The sequence below is a fragment of the Salmo salar genome, chromosome 06 (genome assembly GCF_965601325.2).
Source record: "Salmo salar chromosome 06, fSalSal1, whole genome shotgun sequence".
NCBI lineage: Eukaryota > Metazoa > Chordata > Actinopteri > Salmoniformes > Salmonidae > Salmo > Salmo salar.
This window is the reverse complement of record NC_138296.1, coordinates 6,450,001-6,473,766: the sequence shown is the minus strand read 5'-3', so window position 1 is coordinate 6,473,766 and position 23,766 is coordinate 6,450,001. Positions and strand designations below refer to the sequence as shown.

General features: G+C 47.0%; 1 protein-coding gene across 1 annotated transcript in view; it reads left to right on the top strand.

Annotated features, from left to right (window-relative positions):
* The window catches only part of LOC106606223 (xylosyltransferase 1), a 59,080-nt gene that overhangs the window by 9,298 nt on the left and 26,016 nt on the right, over positions 1-23,766 (top strand). Inside the window, exons 2-4 of the mRNA XM_045719648.2 lie at positions 7,672-8,269; positions 17,147-17,319; positions 21,456-21,658. Of these exons, the coding sequence (XP_045575604.2) occupies positions 7,672-8,269; positions 17,147-17,319; positions 21,456-21,658 (974 nt within the window). The remainder of the gene's footprint in view (positions 1-7,671; positions 8,270-17,146; positions 17,320-21,455; positions 21,659-23,766) is intronic.

Sequence of the window (23,766 nt, the reverse complement as noted above, 5' to 3'; positions counted from 1 at the left end):
ACAGTAGAGTACAATAGAGTACAGAACAGTAGAGTACAGAACAGAGGGTACAGAACAGAAGAGTACAGTAGAGTACAGAACAGTAGAGTACAATAGAGTACAGAACAGTAGAGTACAGAACAGAAGAGTACAGAACAGAAGAGTACAGTAGAGTACAGAACAGTAGAGTACAGGACAGTAGAGTACAGAACAGTAGAGTACAGAACAGAAGAGTACAGAACAGTAGAGTACAGAACAGAAGAGTACAGTAGAGTACAGAACAGTAGAGTACAATAGAGTACAGAACAGTAGAGTACAGAACAGAAGAGTACAGAACAGAAGAGTACAGTAGAGTACAGTAGAGTACAGAACAGTAGAGTACAGGACAGTAGAGTACAGAACAGTAGAGTACAGAACAGAAGAGTACAGTAGAGTACAGAACAGTAGAGTACAGAACAGAAGAGTACAGAACAGAAGAGTACAGAACAGAAGAGTACAGTAGAGTACAGAACAGTAGAGTACAGAACAGTAGAGTACAGAGCAGTAGAGTACAGAACAGTAAAGTTCAGAACAGTAGAGTACAGAGCAGAAGAGTACAGTAGAGCACAGAACAGTAGAGTTCAGTAGAGCACAGAACAGTAGAGTTCAGTAGAGTACAGAGCAGTAGAGTACAGAACAGTAGAGTACAGAGCAGTAGAGTACAGAGCAGTAGAGTACAGAACAGTAAAGTTCAGAACAGTAGAGTACAGAGCAGAAGAGTACAGTAGAGCACAGAACAGTAGAGTTCAGTAGAGTACAGATCAGTAGAGTACAGAACAGTAGAGTACAGAACAGTAGAGTACAGAACAGTAGAGTACAGAACAGTAGAGTTCAGTAGAGTACAGAACAGTAGAGTGCAGAACAGCTAGAGTTCAGTAGAGTACAGAACAGTAGAGTACAGAACAACTAGAGTACAGTAGAGTACAGAACAGTAGAGTTCAGTAGAGTACAGAGCAGTAGAGTACAGAGCAGTAGAGTACAGTAGAGTACAGAACAGTAGAGTACAGAGCAGTAGAGTACAGTAGAGTACAGAACAGTAGAGTACAGAACAGAAGAGTACAGTAGAGTACAGAACAGTAGAGTACAGAACAGAAGAGTACAGAACAGAAGAGTACAGAACAGTAAAGTTCAGAACAGTAGAGTACAGAGCAGAAGAGTACAGTAGAGCACAGAACAGTAGAGTTCAGTAGAGTACAGATCAGTAGAGTACAGAACAGTAGAGTACAGAACAGTAGAGTACAGAACAGTAGAGTACAGAACAGTAGAGTTCAGTAGAGTACAGAACAGTAGAGTGCAGAACAGCTAGAGTTCAGTAGAGTACAGAGCAGTAGAGTACAGAACAACTAGAGTACAGTAGAGTACAGAACAGTAGAGTTCAGTAGAGTACAGAGCAGTAGAGTACAGAGCAGTAGAGTACAGTAGAGTACAGAACAGTAGAGTACAGAGCAGTAGAGTACAGTAGAGTACAGAACAGTAGAGTTCAGTAGAGTACAGAACAACTAGAGTACAGTAGAGTACAGAACAGTAGAGTTCAGTAGAGTACAGAACAGTAGAGTTCAGTAGAGTACAGAACAACTAGAGTACAGTAGAGTACAGAACAGTAGAGTTCGGTAGAGTACAGAACAGTAGAGTACAGAACAACTAGAATTCAGTAGAGTACAGAACAGTAGAGTACAGAACAACTAGAGTACAGTAGAGTACAGAACAGTAGAGTTCAGTAGAGTACAGAACAGTAGAGTACAGAACAGTAGAGTACAGAACAGTACAGTTCAGTAGAGAACAGAATAGTAGAGTATAGTTCGGTACAGTACAGTACAGAACAGTAGAGTACAGAACAGTACAGTTCAGTAGAGAACAGAATAGTAGAGTATAGTTCGGTACAGTACAGAACAGTAGAGTACAGAACAGTACAGTTCAGTAGAGAACAGAATAGTAGAGTATAGTTCGGTACAGTACAGTACAGAACAGTAGAGCAGTGTTTCCCAACCAGGGGTACTTGGCCTATCCACAGTGGGTACTTGAGAAGACTCATCAGACCGAGCCATATTTACTTGGTGTTACAGTAACTGAAAAACAGTTGGGAACCACTGAAGTAGAGGATAGTTCAGTACAGTAGAGGATAGTTCAGTACAGTAGAGGATAGTTCAGTACAGTAGAGGATAGTTCAGTACAGGTAGAGGATAGGATAGTTCAGTACAGTAGAGGATAGTTCAGTACAGTAGAGGATAGTTTAGTACAGTTGAGGATAGTTCAGTACAGTAGAGGATAGTTTAGTACAGTTGAGGATAGTTCAGTACAGTAGAGGATAGTTTAGTACAGTAGAGGATAGTTCAGTAGAGGATAGTTCAGTTCAGTATAGTTAGGTTCAGTATAGTTCAGTACAGTAGAGGATAGTTCAGTACAGTAGAGGATAGTTTAGTACAGTTGAGGATAGTTTAGTACAGTAGAGGATAGTTTAGTACAGTAGAGGATAGTTCAGTAGAGGATAGTTCACTACAGTAGAGGATAGTTCAGTTCAGTAGAGGATAGTTCAGTTCAGTAGAGGATAGTTTAGTACAGTAGAGGATAGTTTAGTACAGTAGAGGATAGTTCAGTACAGTAGAGGATAGTTTAGTACAGTAGAGGATAGTTCAGTAGAGGATAGTTCAGTTCAGTAGAGGATAGTTCAGTACAGTAGAGGATAGTTCAGTACAGTAGAGGATAGTTTAGTACAGTAGAGGATAGTTCAGTAGAGGATAGTTCAGTTCAGTTGAGGATAGTTCAGTACAGTAGAGGATAGTTAAGTTGAGGATAGTTCAGTACAGTAGAGGATAGTTCAGTACAGTAGAGGATAGTTCAGTAGAGGATAGTTCAGTACAGTTGAGGATAGTTCAGTTCAGTAGAGGATAGTTCAGTACAGTAGAGGATAGTTTAGTACAGTAGAGGATAGTTCAGTACCATAGAGGATAGTTCAGTACAGTAGAGGATAGTTCAGTAGAGGATAGTTCAGTACAGTTGAGGATAGTTCAGTTCAGTAGAGGATAGTTCAGTTCAGTAGAGGATAGGATAGTTCAGTACAGTAGAGGATAGTTCAGTTCAGTAGAGGATAGTTCAGTACAGTAGAGGATAGTTCAGTACAGTAGAGGATAGTTTAGTACAGTAGTGGATAGTTCAATTCAGTTGAGGATAGTTCAGTACAGTAGAGGATAGTTCAGTACAGTAGAGGATAGTTCAGTACAGTAGAGGATAGTTTAGTACAGTAGAGGATAGTTCAGTTCAGTAGAGGATAGTTCAGTTGAGGATAGTTCAGTTCAGTAGAGACTAGTTCAGTTCAGTAGAGGATAGTTTAGTACAGTAGAGGATAGTTTAGTACAGTAGAGGATAGTTCAGTACTGTAGAGGATAGTTCAGTACTGTAGAGGATAGTTCCGTAGAGGATAGTTCAGTTCAGTAGAGGATAGTTTAGTACAGTAGAGGATAGTTCCGTAGAGGATAGTTCAGTACAGTAGAGGATAGTTCAGTTCAGTAGAGGATAGTTCAGTACAGTAGAGTATAGTTCAGTACAGTACAGTTCAGCAGAGTATAGAGAGAGAGAGAGAGAGAGAGAGGAGAAAGAGAGAGGTAGACAGACAGAGAAATCTCTCCCAGAACAAAGTGAAGTTTCTCATTTACATCTGATAGCAACAGAACATTTTATTTCTGAGTTTGTCATATTGTATTATATTCTCAGGCGTGTCACAATGAGATAGTAAATCTCTCTAATCGTTAGCTCTTCTAGAGATAACACCCTCTCTATTTTGAACCTCTTCCTATAGCTTGAGTTTCTCACTCTGTAATATCTAGCGTTGTAATATCACATTGTAATATCAATTTGACCTTGACCCAGAGTTGAGTCTGTATTAGCCTCATCTGGATGCTATCAGCTAGCTAGCTAACGTTTTCTTTAACCTCTCTGCTTGGTCAGTTTGATCAGATCTCAAATGTACTTTAGTAATATACACTGAGTGTACAAAACATTAAGGACACCTTCCTAATATTGAGTTGCCCCCATTTGTGTGTGTGTCTGTGTATCCGTGTGTGTGTGTGTGTGTGTGTGTGTGTGTGTGTGTGTGTGTGTGTGTGTGTGTGTGTGTGTGTGTGTGTGTGTGTGTGTGTGTGTGTATCCGTGTGTGTGTGTGTGTGTGTGTGTGTGTGTGTATCCGTGTGTGTGTGTGTGTGTGTGTGTGTGTGTGTGTGTGTGTGTGTGTGTGTGTGTGTGTGTGTGTGTGTGTATCCGTGTGTGTGTGTGTGTGTGTGTGTGTGTGTGTGTGTGTGTGTGTGTGTGTGTGTGTGTGTGTGTGTGTGTATCCGTGTCCGTGTGTGTGTGTGATATGATTGTAGCAGGTAAGATTCTATTTATCATCATTAGTCATTTAGGTCAACATTGGATCATTCAGAGATCCTCACTGAACTTCTGGAGAGAGTTTGCTGCACTGAAAGTAAAGGGGCTGAATAATTTTGCACGCCCAATTTTTCAGTTTTTTATTTGTTAAAAAAGTTTGAAATATCCAATAAATTTCGTTCCACTTCATAATTGTGTCCCACTTGTTGTTGATTCTTCACAAAAAATTACAGTTTTATATCTTTATGTTTGAAGCCTGAAATGTGGCAAAAGGTCGAAAAGTTCAAGGGGGCCGAATACTTTCGCAAGGCACTGTAAATAAGAATTTGTTCTTAACTAGCTTGCCTAGTTAAATAAAGGAAAAATAAAAAAATGCATGTATATTTGTGGGCAGAGGGAACCTTTCATTCCTAAGTACAGAACTAGATTGATATTCCTCAGCCTGCCAGCCAAACAGATAGACAGCCAAGCAGACAGACAGACAGCCTGCCAGCCAAACAGATAGACAGCCAAGCAGATAGACAAACAGCCAGCCAGCCAAGCTGACAGACAGCCAAGCAGACAGACAGACAAGCAGACAGACAGACAAGCAGGTAGACAGCCAGCCAAGCAGGCAGACAGAAAGCCAGACAAGCAGGCAGACAGCCAACCAGCCAAGCAGACAGCACGCCAGCCAAGCAGACAGACAGACAGCCTGCCAGCCAAACAGATAGACAGCCAAGCAGATAGACAAACAGCCAGCCAGCCAAGCTGACAGACAGACCGACAGACAGCCTGCCTGCCAGCCAGTCAGCAAAACAGACAGACAGACAGCCAGGGTGAGGGGGGAGTAGGAATGGGGGGCACCTAAAGAGAAGGGGGAGGGAGAGGGGAGACGGGACAGACAGACAGACAGCCAGGGAGAGGGGGGAGTAGGAATGGGGGGCACCTAAAGAGAAGGGGGAGGGAGAGGGGAGACGGGACAGACAGACAGACAGCCAGGGAGAGGGGGGAGTAGGAATGGGGGGCACCTAAAGAGAAGGGGGAGGGAGAGGGGAGACGGGACAGACAGACAGACAGCCAGGGAGAGGGGGGAGTAGGAATGGGGGGCACCTAAAGAGAAGGGGGAGGGAGAGGGGAGACGGGACAGACAGACAGACAGCCAGGGAGAGGGGGGAGTAGGAATGGGGGGCACCTAAAGAGAAGGGGGAGGGAGACGGGACAGACAGACAGCCAGGGAGAGGGAGACGGGACAGACAGACAGCCAGGGAGAGGGGAGACGGGACAGACAGACAGCCAGGGAGAGGGGAGACGGGACAGACAGACAGCCAGCCAGGGAGAGGGGAGACGGGACAGACAGACAGCCAGGGAGAGGGGAGACGGGACAGACAGACAGCCAGGGAGAGGGGAGACGGGACAGACAGACAGCCAGGGAGAGGGGAGACGGGACAGACAGACAGACAGCCAGGGAGAGGGGAGACGGGACAGACAGACAGACAGACAGCCAGGGAGAGGGGAGACGGGACAGACAGACAGACAGCCAGGGAGAGGGGAGACGGGACAGACAGACAGACAGCCAGGGAGAGGGGAGACGGGACAGACAGACAGGGAGAGGGGAGACGGGACAGACAGACAGGGAGAGGGGAGACGGGACAGACAGACAGGGAGACGGGAGACGGGACAGACAGACAGGGAGAGGGGAGACGGGACAGACAGCCAGGGAGAGGGGGGAGTAGGAATGGGGGGCACCTAAAGAGAAGGGAGAGGGGAGACGGGAGACGGGAGACGGGACAGACAGACAGCCAGGGAGAGGGAGACGGGACAGACAGACAGACAGCCAGGGAGTGGGAGACGGGACAAACAGACAGCCAGGGGGAGGGGAGACGGGACAGACAGACAGCCAGGGAGACGGGACAGACAGACAGGGAGACGGGACAGACAGACAGACAGCCAGGGGGAGGGGAGACGGGACAGACAGACAGCCAGGGAGACGGGACAGACAGACAGGGAGACGGGACAGACAGACAGCCAGGGAGACGGGACAGACAGCCAGGGGGAGGGTGAGGGGACAGACAGACAGCCAGGGAGAGGGGAGACGGGACAGACAGACAGCCAGGGAGAGGGGAGACGGGACAGACAGACAGCCAGGGAGAGGGGAGACGGGACAGACAGACAGACAGCCAGGGAGAGGGGAGACGGGACAGACAGACAGCCAGCCAGGGAGAGGGGAGACGGGACAGACAGACAGCCAGGGAGAGGGGAGACGGGACAGACAGCCAGCCAGGGAGAGGGGAGACGGGACAGACAGACAGCCAGGGAGAGGGGAGACGGGACAGACAGACAGCCAGGGAGAGGGGAGACGGGACAGACAGACAGCCAGGGAGAGGGGAGACGGGACAGACAGACAGCCAGGGAGAGGGGACAGACAGACAGCCAGGGAGAGGGGACAGACAGACAGCCAGGGAGAGGGGACAGACAGACAGCCAGGGAGAGGGGACAGACAGACAGCCAGGGAGAGGGGACAGACAGACAGCCAGGGAGAGGGGACAGACAGACAGCCAGGGAGAGGGGAGACGGGACAGACAGACAGCCAGGGAGAGGGGACAGACAGACAGCCAGGGGGAGGGAGAGGGGAGAGACAGACAGCCAGGGAGTGGGGAGACGGGACAGACAGACAGCCAGGGAGAGGGGACAGACAGACAGCCAGGGGGAGGGAGAGGGGAGAGACAGAACAACACTTCTTATTTCATAAAATTATTTACTGTTGATTTGCTGTTTTTTTGTTTTTTTCTACAGTTGTTTAAATTCTTTATCTAAATACTTTTTAATATTATTGCCTGTCTGTGATCTGAACCCCTCACAGTGGGAGGCGTGCATGGCCACGGAGTCGTGGGTGAACAGGGAGTACAGGAGGGAGCTGAGCAAGTACCCTAATAGGGCCTCAGTGTTGAGGATCAGCAAAGTGGAGATGTTGTTTCCTACCTTCACCACCTGGGGGCGGCCCGTCAGGAAGTCCAGAACCCAATTGCACAGGGCGGGGTTGAGACCCAGGGCCTCAAGCTTAATGATGAGCTTGGAGGGTACTATGGTGTTGAATGCTGAGCTGTAGTCAATGAACAGCATTCTCACATAGGCATTCCTCTTGTCCAGATGGGATAGGGCTGTGTGCAGTGCTCATTCTCTCTGTGTCTCTGTCCTACAGAACTCTGTATACTCTCTTTTCCTATTGTTACACTGACTGACTCTCTCTCTCCCTCCTCCCCCTCTCTCCCCTCCCCTCTCCCTCCCCTTACTCCTTCTCTCTCTCTCCTCCAGGAGGGCTACCACTCCTGGCGGCCCAAGGAGAAAGTCCTCCTGGATAGTAACAACAATGAGAACTCGGTCCCCAAAGACTTTGACACTTTTGTTGACACCAACAGCAACCTCGGGGCGCAGTCACTGTCTCAGCGCCAGCGAATGGCAGGAAACGCCGCCAAACACAAACCGGACAAGGCCCTAAGGCAAGGCATTCTGGGAAAGGCCTTGCCCAATGAGGTCAACGAGGTTATTCAGCAGTACACTCTTTCTCCACAGCAGCCCAGAGGAGTGGGACTTAAAGATAGCCACGCATACAAACGACCCAAACCTCCCTCCCAGCTGTCCACTAAACCCGCTAGACCTTCCCCCTCTCCCTCCATCAAAACATCCAATCAGCATCAGCGACATCACCAACCCAGGAAGTTGGTGACTGCGGCTCCTGTGCGGGGGCAGCGGAGGGAGAAGCACCAGTGTGAGATCAGTGGGAAGGAGGCCATCTCGGCTCTGTCAAGAGCCAAGACCAGGGAGTGTCGTCAGCAGATAGCTGAGGTGTACTGCAGACACAAGGAGAGGACACTGATGCCGGAGACCGTCCCTCGATACTGCACCATAGAAGGTGAGTCTCATAGTGAATGCATCCCAAATGGCACCATATTACCTATATAGAGACCTACGGCTCCTGGTGAAAAGTAGTGCACTATATCATAATCACCTATTCCCCAAGTACACCGGGAATGTGCCTTAGTGAGAAGGTGCTGCCTTAGTGAGAAGGTGCTGCCTTAGTGAGAAGGGGCTGCCTCAGTGAGAAGGTGATGCCTCAGTGAGAAGGTGATGCCTCAGTGAGAAGGTGATGCCTCAGTGAGAAGGGGCTGCCTCAGTGAGAAGGGGCTGCCTCAGTGAGAAGGTGATGCCTCAGTGAGAAGGGGCTGCCTCAGTGAGAAGGGGCTGCCTCAGTGAGAAGGGGCTGCCTTAGTGAGAAGGGGCTGCCTCAGTGAGAAGGTGCTGTCTTAGTGAGAAGGTGCTGCCTTAGTGAGAAGGGGCTGCCTCAGTGAGAAGGTGCTGCCTCAGTGAGAAGGGGCTGCCTTAGTGAGAAGGGGCTGCCTCAGTGAGAAGGTGCTGCCTCAGTGAGAAGGTGCTGCCTTAGTGAGAAGGGGCTGCCTCAGTGAGAAGGTGCTGCCTCAGTGAGAAGGTGATGCCTCAGTGAGAAGGGGCTGCCTCAGTGAGAAGGGGCTGCCTCAGTGAGAAGGGGCTGCCTCAGTGAGAAGGGGCTGCTTCAGTGAGAAGGTGATGCCTCAGTGAGAAGGGGCTGCCTCAGTGAGAAGGTGATGCCTCAGTGAGAAGGGGCTGCCTCAGTGAGAAGGGGCTGCCTCAGTGAGAAGGGGCTGCCTTAGTGAGAAGGGGCTGCCTCAGTGAGAAGATGCTGCCTTAGTGAGAAGGTGCTGCCTTAGTGAGAAGGTGCTGCCTCAGTGAGAAGGGGCTGCCTCAGTGAGAAGGGGCTGCCTTAGTGAGAAGGGGCTGCCTCAGTGAGAAGGGGCTGCCTTAGTGAGAAGGTGCTGCCTTAGTGAGAAGGTGCTGCCTTAGTGAGAAGGTGCTGACCAGTAATAGACAACAGACAAACAGAACACAGACACAAGTCCACACAGACGTCAAACAGAATAGACAATATCCGAGCAATAAACATAAAACTCTGGAGTAGAGGTTGATCACCCGGGGAATGTACCTTTTACAATGGGGATATACACTGAGTGGACAAAACATTAGGAATGAATCCAGGTCAAAGCTATGATCCCTTATTGATGTCACTTGTTAAATCCACTTCAATCAGTGTAGATGAGACAGGTTAAAGAATGAGTTTTAAGCCTTGAGACAATTGAGACATGGATTGTGTATGTGTGCCATTCAGAGGGTGAATGGGCAAGACAAAATATTTAAGTGACTTTGAACGGGGTATGGTAGTAGGTGCCAGGCGCACCAATTTGTGTCAAGAACTGCAACGCTGCTGGGTTTTCACGCTCAACAGTTTCCTGTGTGTATCAAGAATGGTCCACCACCCAAAGGACATCCAGCCAACTTGACACACTGTGGGAAGCATTGGAGTCCACATGGGCCAGCATCCCTGTGGAACGCTTTCAACACCTTGTAGAGTCCATGTCCTGATGAATTGAGGCTATTCTGAGGGCAAACGGGGGTGCAACTCAATATTAGAGAGGTGTTCCTAATGTTTTGTACACTCAGTGTATCTATATTCTTTTAAGTGAGAAGTAGGCATTGGTCTGAACCCGAAAAAGAAAGGAAATTCACAATGCGTACTTCATGCATGCACTACCAAGGTTTTCCAGCACAAAGCTTTGACCTACTACAGCAGCTATATTGGTGTATTGTTCTTCCAACAATGTGTAGGCAGGTTGCTTAGGAATCAAACCTTCTCAAACAGCCTGATTCATATTCTTCCAGGAGGTGCTCTGACAATAGTGTGATTTGTACCGCGTACAAGGGAGTGTATTGCATTCCTCCCACCCCACACTAAGACATTACCCCATTCCACTACCTTTCAAGCTTTTTATTATATAAAAGCAAGCTTTGCTTTTATACTTAGAGCATGGGATTCTGATTCTGATTAGAATTGTAGATAATTGTATGTGTGGGGTACAGAGATGAGGTGGTCATTTAAAAATCATGTTAACCACTATTATTACACACAGACTGAGTCCATGTAACTTATTATGTGACTTGTTAAGCACATTTTTACTCCTGAACTGATGTAGGTTTGCCAGAACAAAAGGCTTGAATACTTATTGACTCAAGACATTTCAGCTTTTCATTTTTAATAAATATATAAAACATTTCTAAAAACATAATTCCACTTTGACATGATGGGGGTGTTGTGCGTAGATCAGTGACACAAAATCTCTATTTAATACATTTTATATTCAGGCTGTAACACAACAACATGTGGTAAGAGTCAAGGGGTGTGAATACTTTCTGAAGTTACTGTACTAGAAAGGCCTAGTGATACATTACCTGGAAACAATAATGAGTTATTACAAGATATAACATGTACAATCAAAAAGTACATTACCGTTCAAAAGTTTGGGGTCACTTAGAAATGTCCTTGTTTTTGAAAGCAAAGGTTTTTTTTGGTCCATTAAAATAACACCAAATTGATCAGAAATACAGTGTAGACATTGTTAATGTGGTTAGAGCGTTGGACTAGTAACCGAAAGGTTGCAAGATCAAATCCCCGAGCTGACAAGGTAATAATCTGTCATTCTGCACCTGAACAAGGCAGTTAACCCACTGTTCATAGGCCGTCATTGTAAATATGAATTTGTTCTTAACTGACTTGCCTAGTTAAATAAATGTTGTAAATGACTGTTGTAGCTAGAAACAGCTGATTTTTAATGCAATATCTGCATAGGCGTGTGTTCCAATGGCACGTTGTGTTAGCTAATCCAAGTTTATCATTTTAAAAGGCTAATTGATCATTAGAAAACCCTTTTGCAATTATGTTGAGTATCTGGAGCATCAGCATTTGTGGGTTCGATTACAGGCTCAAAATGTCCAGAAACAAATAACTTTCTTCTGAAACTCGTCAGTCTATTCTTGTTCTGAGAAATGAAGGGTATTCCATGCGAGAAATTGCCAAGAAACTGAAGATGTCGTACAACGCTGTGTACTGCTCCCTTCACAGAACAGCATAAACAGAACCCTCGGGAGAGTCCTGACTTCTGTCTCCACGGTGACAAGTACTCTTTCACTCCCTCTGTCTTTCAATTTTTGCACAAAATTTGAGAGAAATAAGCTTTTTGTGCGTACGGAACGTTTCTGGGATCTTTTACTTCAGCTCATGAAACACTTTCCATGTTGTCTTTATATTTTTGTTCAGTGTAGATATAAGAAATAAATGCTATTTCAAATGGTTATTACAGTGACCGTGGCCATTTGGCTGGCCAATTACCATCATCCAAAGTACCATGACCGTCACAGCCCTGTAATACAATGAATAGAACGGGCTTGGAACCTCTCACTCTATTCATTCTATTTCTATGTCAGCACGTGGTCAGGAGTGGAGGAGGAAAGGAGAAAATGTGCATCTAAAAATGTATACATGTTATTACTTTTTTGTTGCTATTTGAACGGTTAGTACAGAGACCACAGTCATTTGGCTGGACAATTACCCTCATCCAAAATTACATGACCGCCACAGTCATACTTGATTCCTTACCTTGTCTCCTCTCCATGTATCCTACCCTTGTCTCCTCCCCTTGTCACCTCTCCTTGTCTCCCCTCCTTGTCACCTATCCTTTCCTCCTTGCTTAGTCTCCTCCCTGTGTCTCCTCTCCTTGTATCCTCTCCTTGTCTTTTCTCCTTGTCACCTCGCCATCCCCAGAGGGAAGAGAAAGACAGAGGGAGGGAAAGGGTACTTGTCACCCTGGAGACAGAAGTAAGGGCTCTCCCGAGGGTTCCATCTAGAACTCCCCAGGGAGGCTGCCTTGCCAGTGCCTGATCTATTTAGGGAACATTCCACCACATTCCCTGCTCTATGGCTGTGTCCCAAACACCACCCTGTTCACTTTATTCTACACTCTGGTAAAAAGTAGTGCACTATATAGTGCATAGGGTGCCATTTGAGCTGCAATGTATACTACTATACTCACTATAGGGCAGTGCCCACGCCAAGCCAGTGTAATTACACACTAGTTAGTACAGGAGTTAGATAGAGAAGTGCTGAGTAAAGCGTGTGTGTGTGTGTGGGTGTGGGTGTGGGTGTGGGTGAGTGTGTGTGTGTGTGTGTGTGTGTGTGTGTGTGTTGTGTGTGTGTGTGTGTGTGTGTGTGCGTGCGTGCGTGCGTGCGTGCGTGGGGGGGCAGAGCTTGACTAAAGATAGACTCTGTCATCCAACCGCCCAGAAAGTTTAAGGTTTAGATTCAGCATTTAATTTATATGATTATATGTCTCTTTGATGATGCAGTAAGGGAGAGGAGAGGATATCTATAGCTTTAGAATGATTGGATGGTGCTGGCTGGCTGGTTTTGGCTGGCTGGCTAGTTGGCTAGTTGGCTGTGTTGGCTGGCTGACTAGTGTTGGCTGGCTGGGTAGTTGGCTAGTTGGCTGGGTTGGCTGGCTAGTTGGCTAGTTGGCTAGTTGGCTGGCTGGCTGGCTGGTTGGCTGGTTGGCTGGCTGGCTGGCTAGTTGGCTAGTTGGCTGGGTTGGCTAGTTGGCTAGTTGGCTGGCTGGCTAGTTGGCTGGGTTGGCTAGTTGGCTGGGTTGGCTGGCTGGCTGGGTTGGCTGGCTGGCTGGGTTGGCTAGTTGGCTGGGTTGGCTGGCTGGCTGGGTTGGCTGGTTGGCTGGTTGGCTGGCTGGCTGGGTTGGCTAGTTGGCTGGGTTGGCTAGTTGGCTGGGTTGGCTGGCTGGCTGGGTTGGCTGGTTGGCTGGGTTGGCTAGTTGGCTGGGTTGGCTGGCTGGGTTGGCTAGTTGGCTGGGTTGGCTGGCTGACTGGGTTGGCTGGTTGGCTGGGTTGGCTAGTTGGCTGGTTGGCTGGGTTGGCTAGTTGGCTGGGTTGGCTAGTTGGCTGGGTTGGCTGGCTGGCTGGGTTGGCTAGTTGGCTGGGTTGGCTAGTTGGCTGGGTTGGCTAGTTGGCTGGGTTGGCTAGTTGGCTAGTTGGCTAGTTGGCTGGCTGGCTAGTTGGCTAGTTGGCTGGGTTGGCTGGCTGGCTGGGTTGGCTGGCTGGCTGGGTTGGCTAGTTGGCTGGGTTGGCTGGCTGGCTGGGTTGGCTGGTTGGCTGGTTGGCTGGCTGGCTGGGTTGGCTAGTTGGCTGGGTTGGCTAGTTGGCTGGGTTGGCTGGCTGGCTGGGTTGGCTGGTTGGCTGGGTTGGCTAGTTGGCTGGGTTGGCTGGCTGGCTGGTTGGCTGGGTTGGCTAGTTGGCTGGGTTGGCTGGCTGGCTGGGTTGGCTGGTTGGCTGGGTTGGCTAGTTGGCTGGTTGGCTGGGTTGGCTAGTTGGCTGGGTTGGCTAGTTGGCTGGGTTGGCTAGTTGGCTGGGTTGGCAAGTTGGCTGGGTTGGCTAGTTGGCTGGCTGGCTAGTTGGCTAGTTGGCTGGGTTGGCTAGTTGGCTGGCTGGCTAGTTGGCTAGTTGGCTGGGTTGGCTGGGTTGGCTAGTTGGCTGGGTTGGCTAGTTGGCTAGTTGGCTAGTTGGCTGGCTGGCTAGTTGGCTAGTTGGCTGGGTTGGCTGGGTTGGCTGGCTGGCTGGGTTGGCTAGTTGGCTGGGTTGGCTGGCTGGCTGGGTTGGCTGGTTGGCTGGTTGGCTGGCTGGCTGGGTTGGCTGGCTGGCTGGTTGGCTGGGTTGGCTAGTTGGCTGGGTTGGCTGGCTGGCTGGGTTGGCTGGTTGGCTGGGTTGGCTAGTTGGCTGGGTTGGCTAGTTGGCTGGTTGGCTGGGTTGGCTAGTTGGCTGGGTTGGCTAGTTGGCTGGGTTGGCTGGGTTGGCTGGGTTGGCTAGTTGGCTGGGTTGGCAAGTTGGCTGGGTTGGCTAGTTGGCTGGGTTGGCTAGTTGGCTAGTTGGCTAGTTGGCTAGTTGGCTGGCTGGCTAGTTGGCTAGTTGGCTGGGTTGGCTGGCTGGCTGGGTTGGCTGGCTGGCTGGGTTGGCTAGTTGGCTGGGTTGGCTAGTTGGCTGGGTTGGCTGGTTGGCTGGCTGGCTGGGTTGGCTAGTTGGCTGGGTTGGCTAGTTGGCTGGGTTGGCTGGCTGGCTGGGTTGGCTGGTTGGCTGGGTTGGCTAGTTGGCTGGGTTGGCTGGCTGGCTGGTTGGCTGGGTTGGCTGGCTGGCTGGGTTGGCTGGTTGGCTGGGTTGGCTAGTTGGCTGGTTGGCTGGGTTGGCTAGTTGGCTGGGTTGGCTAGTTGGCTGGGTTGGCTAGTTGGCTGGTTGGCTGGGTTGGCTAGTTGGCTGGGTTGGCTAGTTGGCTGGGTTGGCTGGCTGGCTGGGTTGGCTAGTTGGCTGGGTTGGCTAGTTGGCTGGGTTGGCTGGCTGGCTGGGTTGGCTAGTTGGCTGTTGGCTAGTTGGCTGGCTGGCTGGCTGGCTGGGTTGGCTGGCTGGCTGGGTTGGCTAGTTGGCTGGGTTGGCTAGTTGGCTGGTTGGCTGGGTTGGCTGGCTGGCTGGCTGGGTTGGCTAGTTGGCTGGCTGGCTGGGTTGGCTAGTTGGCTGGGTTGGCTGGTTGGCTGGGTTGGCTGGTTGGCTGGGTTGGCTAGTTGGCTGGTTGGCTGGGTTGGCTGGCTGGCTGGGTTGGCTAGTTGGCTGGGTTGGCTGGGTTGGCTAGTTGGCTGGGTTGGCTAGTTGGCTGGGTTGGCTGGTTGGCTGGGTTGGCTAGTTGGCTGGGTTGGATGGCTGGCTGGGTTGGCTAGTTGGCTGGGTTGGCTAGTTGGCTGGGTTGGCTGGCTGGCTGGGTTGGCTAGTTGGCTGGGTTGGCTGGCTGGCTGGGTTGGCTAGTTGGCTGGGTTGGCTGGGTTGGCTGGGTTGGCTGGTTGGCTGGGTTGGTTGGCTGGCTGGGTTGGCTGGGTTGGTTGGCTGGCTGGCTGGCTGGCTGGTTGGCTGCATTGTCCTAGGACTAAAGTTAAGCGTCCAGTGTAGCAGGAAGGTAAAAACCTCAAATAAAATAACATTGTATTTGTCATATGCGCCGAATACAACAGGTGTAGACTTTACCCTGAAATGCTTACTTACGAGTCCTTATTCAACAATGCAGATTAGAACCAGGGACTGTAGTGACGCCTCTTGCACTGAGATGCAGTGCCTTAGACTGCTGCGCCACTCGGGAGCCCACTACTGCCCCATTGATGTGGATGGATGTGTGCTCGCCCCTCCATTTCCTTTAGTCCTCGATCAGCTCCGGGTCTCTGACATCCTCCATGTAGGCTGTCTCATTGTCGTCGGTGATCAAATCAAATCAAATTTATATAGCCCTTCTTACATCAGCTGATATATCAAAGTGCTGTACAGAAACCCAGCCTAAAACCCCAAACAGCAAGCAATGCAGGTGTAGAAGCACCAGGCCTACCACCGTCGTGTCATCAGCAAACTTGATAATGGTGTTGGAGTTGTGCGTTACCACACTGTCGTGGGTGAAGAGGGAGTACAGGAGGGGACTAAGCACACACCCCTGAGGGGCACACATGTTGAGGGTCATCGTACCCTCACCACCTGGGGGCGGCTTCTCAGAAAGTCCGGGATCCAGTTGCAGAGGGAGGTGTTTAGGTCCCAGGATCTCGAGCTTGGTGATGAGCTTCGAGGGGACTGTAGTCAATGAAAAGCATTGCTTACATAAAACCTACTGTTTTCACAATGCCCCAGTGTAGCAGGAAGGTAAACACCTACTGTTTTCACAATGCCCCAGTGTAGCAGGAAGGTAAAAACCTACTGTTTTCACAATGCCCCAGTGTAGCAGGAAGGTAAACACCTACTGTTTTCACAATGCCCCAGTGTAGCAGGAAGTTAAAACCTACTGTTTTCACAACGCCTCAGTGTAGCAGGAAGGTAAAAACCTACTGTTTTCACAATGCCCCAGTGTAGCAGGAAGGTAAACACCTACTGTTTTCACAACGCCTCAGTGTAGCAGGAAGGTAAACACCTACTGTTTTCACAATGCCCCAGTGTAGCAGGAAGGTAAAAACCTACTGTTTTCACAATGCCCCAGTGTAGCAGGAAGGTAAACACCTACTGTTTTCACAACGCCTCAGTGTAGCAGGAAGGTAAAAACATACTGTTTTCACAATGCCCCAATGTAGCTCCTCTGTAAGGCCTTGCCTGTGTGCCTCAGAGAGGGGCCTAGACAGGGATGCATGGTGTGCTGGGAGAGAGGGATATTTATACACACAGAGTGGACCTTACACCAACCACCAATGGTAGAGAGGGAGAGAGTGTGTGTGTGTGTATGTGTGTGTATGCGTGCGTATGTGTGTGTGTATGTGTGCACGCTCACGTATGTGTGTGTGTGTGTGTGTGTGTGTGTGTGTGTGTGTGTGTGTGTGTGTGGTGTGTGGTGTGTGTGTGTGTGTGTGTGTGTGTGTGTGTGTGTGTGTGTGTGTGTGTGTGTGTGTGTGTGGAAAGGAATGAGAGTTTAGTAAAAATGTTTGCAACAAACATCAACATACTACTCCTCCATACTGAGAAGTCATCATCTAATGCCCAGTTGGGTTGTCCCCCACCATTGGATCATTTTGGTAAAGCCCATCCCCCTATTCTGATTGTCAGTTGTTGTTGTTAAACACACGTGGGTCTGGAAACAATTATTTTCCTTAATACTGTGCAGTGAATTCCCACTAGATGAAAAGCCTAAATTAGTATGACATCCTGGCATTTAATGCATGCACAATTATAGAAATGACACTTTCTATAAAACGTTCTATTTGTGCACTCTACCATTTAACATAGCATTTCTTCAGTAATAAAGTTACCCCTGTCTTCTTCCTACCTTCCCTGTGTGTACGTGTGTGTCTGTGTGTGTGTCCAGGTAAGGCCAATGTGAATGTACAGTGGGATGAGGGCTCAGAGCAGACTGCCCCTGCTGTGCCTGTTCGCATCGCCTTCGTCTTGGTGGTCCATGGCAGAGCGTCTCGGCAGTTCCAACGCCTGTTCAAGGCCATCTACCATACCTCACACTACTATTATATACATGTAGACCAGGTACGACCATCTACCATACCTCACACTACTATTATATACATGTAGACTACTACAGATCATCTACCATACCTCACACTACTATTATATACATGTAGACTACTACAGACCATCTACCATACCTCACACTACTATTATATACATCTAGACCAGGTACGACCATCTACCATACCTCACACTACTATTATATACATGTAGACCAGGTAAGATCATCTACCATACCTCACACTACTATTATATACATGTAGACTACTACAGATCATCTACCATACCTCACACTACTATTATATACATGTAGACTACTACAGATCATCTACCATACCTCACACTACTATTATATACATGTAGACTACTACAGATCATCTACAATACCTCACACTACTATTATATACATGTAGACCAGGTAAGACCATCTACCATACCTCACACTACTATTATATACATGTAGACTACTACAGACCATCTACCATACCTCACACTACTATTATATACATGTAGACCAGGTAAGGTCATCTACCATACCTCACACTACTATTATATACATGTAGACTACTACAGATCATCTACCATACCTCACACTACTATTATATACATGTAGACTACTACAGACCATCTACCATACCTCACACTACTATTATATACATGTAGACTACTACAGATCATCTACCATACCTCACACTACTATTATATACATGTAGACTACTACAGATCATCTACCATACCTCACACTACTATTATATACATGTAGACCAGGTAAGATCATCTACCATACCTCACACTACTATTATATACATGTAGACTACTACAGATCATCTACCATACCTCACACTACTATTATATACATGTAGACCAGGTAAGATCATCTACCATACCTCACACTACTATTATATACATGTAGACTACTACAGACCATCTACCATACCTCACACTACTATTATATACATGTAGACTACTACAGACCATCTACCATACCTCACACTACTATTATATACATGTAGACCAGGTAAGACCATCTACCATACCTCACACTACTATTATATACATGTAGACCAGGTAAGATCATCTACCATACCTCACACTACTATTATATACATGTAGACTACTACAGACCATCTACCATACCTCACACTACTATTATATACATCTAGACTACTACAGACCATCTACCATACCTCACACTACTATTATATACATGTAGGCCAGGTAAGATCATCTACCATACCTCACACTACTATTATATACATGTAGACCAGGTACGACCATCTACCATACCTCACACTACTATTATATACATGTAGACTACTACAGACCATCTACCATACCTCACACTACTATTATATACATGTAGACCAGGTAAGATCATCTACCATACCTCACACTACTATTATATACATGTAGACTACTACAGACCATCTACCATACCTCACACTACTATTATATACATGTAGACCAGGTAAGATCATCTACCATACCTCACACTACTATTATATACATGTAGACTACTACAGACCATCTACCATACCTCACACTACTATTATATACATCTAGACTACTACAGACCATCTACCATACCTCACACTACTATTATATACATGTAGACCAGGTAAGGTCATCTACCATACCTCACACTACTATTATATACATGTAGGCCAGGTAAGATCATCTACCATACCTCACACTACTATTATATACATGTAGACCAGGTAAGATCATCTACCATACCTCACACTACTATTATATACATGTAGACTACTACAGACCATCTACCATACCTCACACTACTATTATATACATGTAGACTACTACAGACCATCTACCATACCTCACACTACTATTATATACATGTAGACCAGGTACGACCATCTACCATACCTCACACTACTATTATATACATGTAGACTACTACAGACCATCTACCATACCTCACACTACTATTATATACATGTAGACCAGGTAAGATCATCTACCATACCTCACACTACTATTATATACATCTAGACTACTACAGATCATCTACCATACCTCACACTACTATTATATACATGTAGACCAGGTAAGATCATCTACCATACCTCACACTACTATTATATACATGTAGACTACTACAGATCATCTACCATACCTCACACTACTATTATATACATGTAGACTACTACAGACCATCTACCATACCTCACACTACTATTATATACATGTAGACCAGGTAAGGTCATCTACCATACCTCACACTACTATTATATACATGTAGACTACTACAGATCATCTACCATACCTCACACTACTATTATATACATCTAGACTACTACAGATCATCTACCATACCTCACACTACTATTATATACATGTAGACCAGGTACGACCATCTACCATACCTCACACTACTATTATATACATGTAGACCAGGTACGACCATCTACCATACCTCACACTACTATTATATACATGTAGACTACTACAGACCATCTACCATACCTCACACTACTATTATATACATGTAGACTACTACAGATCATCTACCATACCTCACACTACTATTATATACATGTAGACCAGGTACGACCATCTACCATACCTCACACTACTATTATATACATGTAGACCAGGTAAGATCATCTACCATACCTCACACTACTATTATATACATGTAGACTACTACAGACCATCTACCATACCTCACACTACTATTATATACATCTAGACTACTACAGATCATCTACCATACCTCACACTACTATTATATACATGTAGACTACTACAGACCATCTACCATACCTCACACTACTATTATATACATGTAGACCAGGTAAGGTCATCTACCATACCTCACACTACTATTATATACATGTAGACTACTACAGATCATCTACCATACCTCACACTACTATTATATACATGTAGACCAGGTACGACCATCTACCATACCTCACACTACTATTATATACATGTAGACTACTACAGACCATCTACCATACCTCACACTACTATTATATACATCTAGACTACTACAGACCATCTACCATACCTCACACTACTATTATATACATGTAGACCAGGTAAGGTCATCTACCATACCTCACACTACTATTATATACATGTAGACTACTACAGACCATCTACCATACCTCACACTACTATTATATACATGTAGGCCAGGTAAGATCATCTACCATACCTCACACTACTATTATATACATGTAGGCCAGGTAAGGTCATCTACCATACCTCACACTACTATTATATACATGTAGACTACTACAGACCATCTACCATACCTCACACTACTATTATATACATGTAGACCAGGTAAGGTCATCTACCATACCTCACACTACTATTATATACATGTAGACTACTACAGACCATCTACCATACCTCACACTACTATTATATACATGTAGACTACTACAGACCATCTACCATACCTCACACTACTATTATATACATGTAGACCAGGTAAGATCATCTACCATACCTCACACTACTATTATATACATGTAGACTACTACAGACCATCTACCATACCTCACACTACTATTATATACATGTAGACCAGGTAGGACCATCTACCATACCTCACACTACTATTATATACATGTAGACTACTACAGACCATCTACCATACCTCACACTACTATTATATACATCTAGACTACTACAGACCATCTACCATACCTCACACTACTATTATATACATGTAGACCAGGTAAGGTCATCTACCATACCTCACACTACTATTATATACATGTAGGCCAGGTAAGATCATCTACCATACCTCACACTACTATTATATACATGTAGACCAGGTACGACCATCTACCATACCTCACACTACTATTATATACATGTAGACTACTACAGACCATCTACCATACCTCACACTACTATTATATACATGTAGACTACTACAGATCATCTACCATACCTCACACTACTATTATATACATCTAGACTACTACAGATCATCTACCATACCTCACACTACTATTATATACATGTAGACCAGGTAAGATCATCTAGGTAAACATGTAGACCAGGTAAACCTGTAGACCAGGTAAACATGCAGACCAGGTAAACATGCAGACCAGGTAAACATGCAGACCTCTATTAATTTACCCATTACCTTTCTTCCCTTCCCCCAGCGTTCCAACTACCTCCACAGACAGGTGGGGGCTCTAGCGAGCCAGTACTCCAACGTCCGTGTTACTTCCTGGAGGATGTCCACCATTTGGGGCGGGGCGAGCTTGCTCACCATGTACCTGCGTAGCATGGACGACCTTCTCAAGATGGCCGACTGGAATTGGGACTTCTTCATCAATCTCAGCGCAGCCGACTACCCTATCAGGTGGGCATGGAGGGTGTACTATAAGTAATGTACTATATAGGGAATAGGACCCATAGGGCTCTGGTCAAAAGTAGTGTACTATGTAGGGGATAGGGCCACAAACACACAGAATTCCACATAATGGCAGAAGTTGGTCTGACAGAAGGTCCTGAGTCACTAAGTTCTCTCTACTTCCAACTGGATCTACATTTTAGTCGTTTAGCAGATGCTCATATCCAGAGCAACTTACAGTAGTGAATGCATACATTTCATACAATTTCATAACTTTTTTTTTTTCTGTGCTGGCCCCCCGTGGGAAACGAACCCACAACCCTGGCGTTGCAAACACCATGCTCTACCAACTGAGCTACAGGGAAGGCTAAATATCTTATTGAAGTGAACCAATCCCATGAGCCCCGCGGCCCACTGGACAAAATCAATTCCACGTCAATACCCAGTGATGACATCAGAGTTGACACGGATCCCAGCGTGCTTCGTTTGTGTGTGTGATCGATGAGAGTGTTGCACACAAGGACACACACCACACACACACACTTCTCATAATGTGTGTGTGTGTGTGTGTGTGTGTGTGTGTGTGTGTGTGTGTGTGTGTGTGTGTGTATGTGATCCTAAACATCACTAGACTGAAGGGCACAGCAGCTAGCAGAGACAGAGGGGACAGACTGGGATGGAGGGAGGAGGGGAGGAGGAAAGGGAGGGGGGAGGAGGGGAGGAGGGAAAGGCAGGAGGAGAGGAGGAAAAGGGATGAGGCTGAGGAGGAAAAGGGGGGAGGCTGAGGAGGAAAAGGGAGGAGGAGAAGAAGAAAAGGGAGGAGGGAAAGGGAGGAGGGGAGGAGGGGAGGAGGGAAAGGGAGGAGGGAAAGGGAGGAGGGGAGGAGGGAAAGGGAGGAGGGAAAGGGAGGAGGGGAGGAGGGAAAGGGAAGAGGGGAGGAGGGGAGGAGGGGAGGAGGGAAAGGGAGGAGGGAAAGGGAGGAGAGGAGGAGGGAAGGAGGGAAAGGGAGGAGGGGAGGAGGGAGGAGGGAAGAGGGAAGGAGGGAAAGGGAGGAGGGAAAGGGAGGAGGGGAGGAGGGAGGAGGGAAAGGGAGGAGGGGAGGAGGGAGGAGGGAAGAGGGAAGGAGGGAAAGGGAGGAGGGAAAGGGAGGAGGGGAGGAGGGAAAGGGAGGGGAGGAGGGAAAGGTCCAGACACACACGTACAGACACACAGATATGTACACACACACACACACACAGAGAGAGGTTTGGATGCAGTGACATTGTGGCTTCACCTCTACTGCTTTTCAGCATCGGAAAATTCAATAGGACACATGGCTGTGTGTTCATCTGTCCATTCTTCAATTGGAGTTTCTCTCTCTCTCTCTCTTTAATCTCTCATTCACCATGCCATACATCTAACTAATTCTGTCTGCGTCAACTTCAGATTCACATCTGGTGTGTGTGTGCGCGTGCGTGTGTGCACATGTGTGTGTGTGTAACCTTATCCTTATCCTGCCTAGCGTGTTAGCATTGTGCTCCAGCCTTGATAAGGTACTGTAATACTTCTGTGAGTGTTAATTAGCAAGCTAATTAAAGAGGTATTAGGAAAGTGTAATTGCTTTGAGAGTTTGGGACTCATGTTCTGTTCAGATGGGAGTAGAGGATTGAGTTAGTTAGTTAGGTGTTTTGGGGGGAGTTGGGGTGGGGACGGGGCTGATGGGTGTGTGTGTGTGTTAGGGGCTGGGACGATACCAGAATCGCTAAAAATAAATCCACGGCAAAAATGAGAACACGAAGCAGGCCAAACTCTGGTCCTTGTATATAAACTATAGTGTATAATATAAATATAATCTCAGCGACTGTTCAAACAATAAACCAAACAACATTGTAGCCGCATTAGAATCCCCCAAAATGCATTTTGTTTAGAAAGGATGACTAGCTGATTGACAACCTAAAAACAGCCCCTAAGCCATGTGCCTTTTCTTTGCGACCAAAACGTGATGTCGTTCTATTTTTAGCTGATATGGGAGTGAATACATTGAAGCAGCGTATCAAACTGGAATAAGGTAGTAGGTTACACCGGTAAGTATAAGAATATTTGCCAGGGCAAATTATTTCATTATAAATCTGATTATT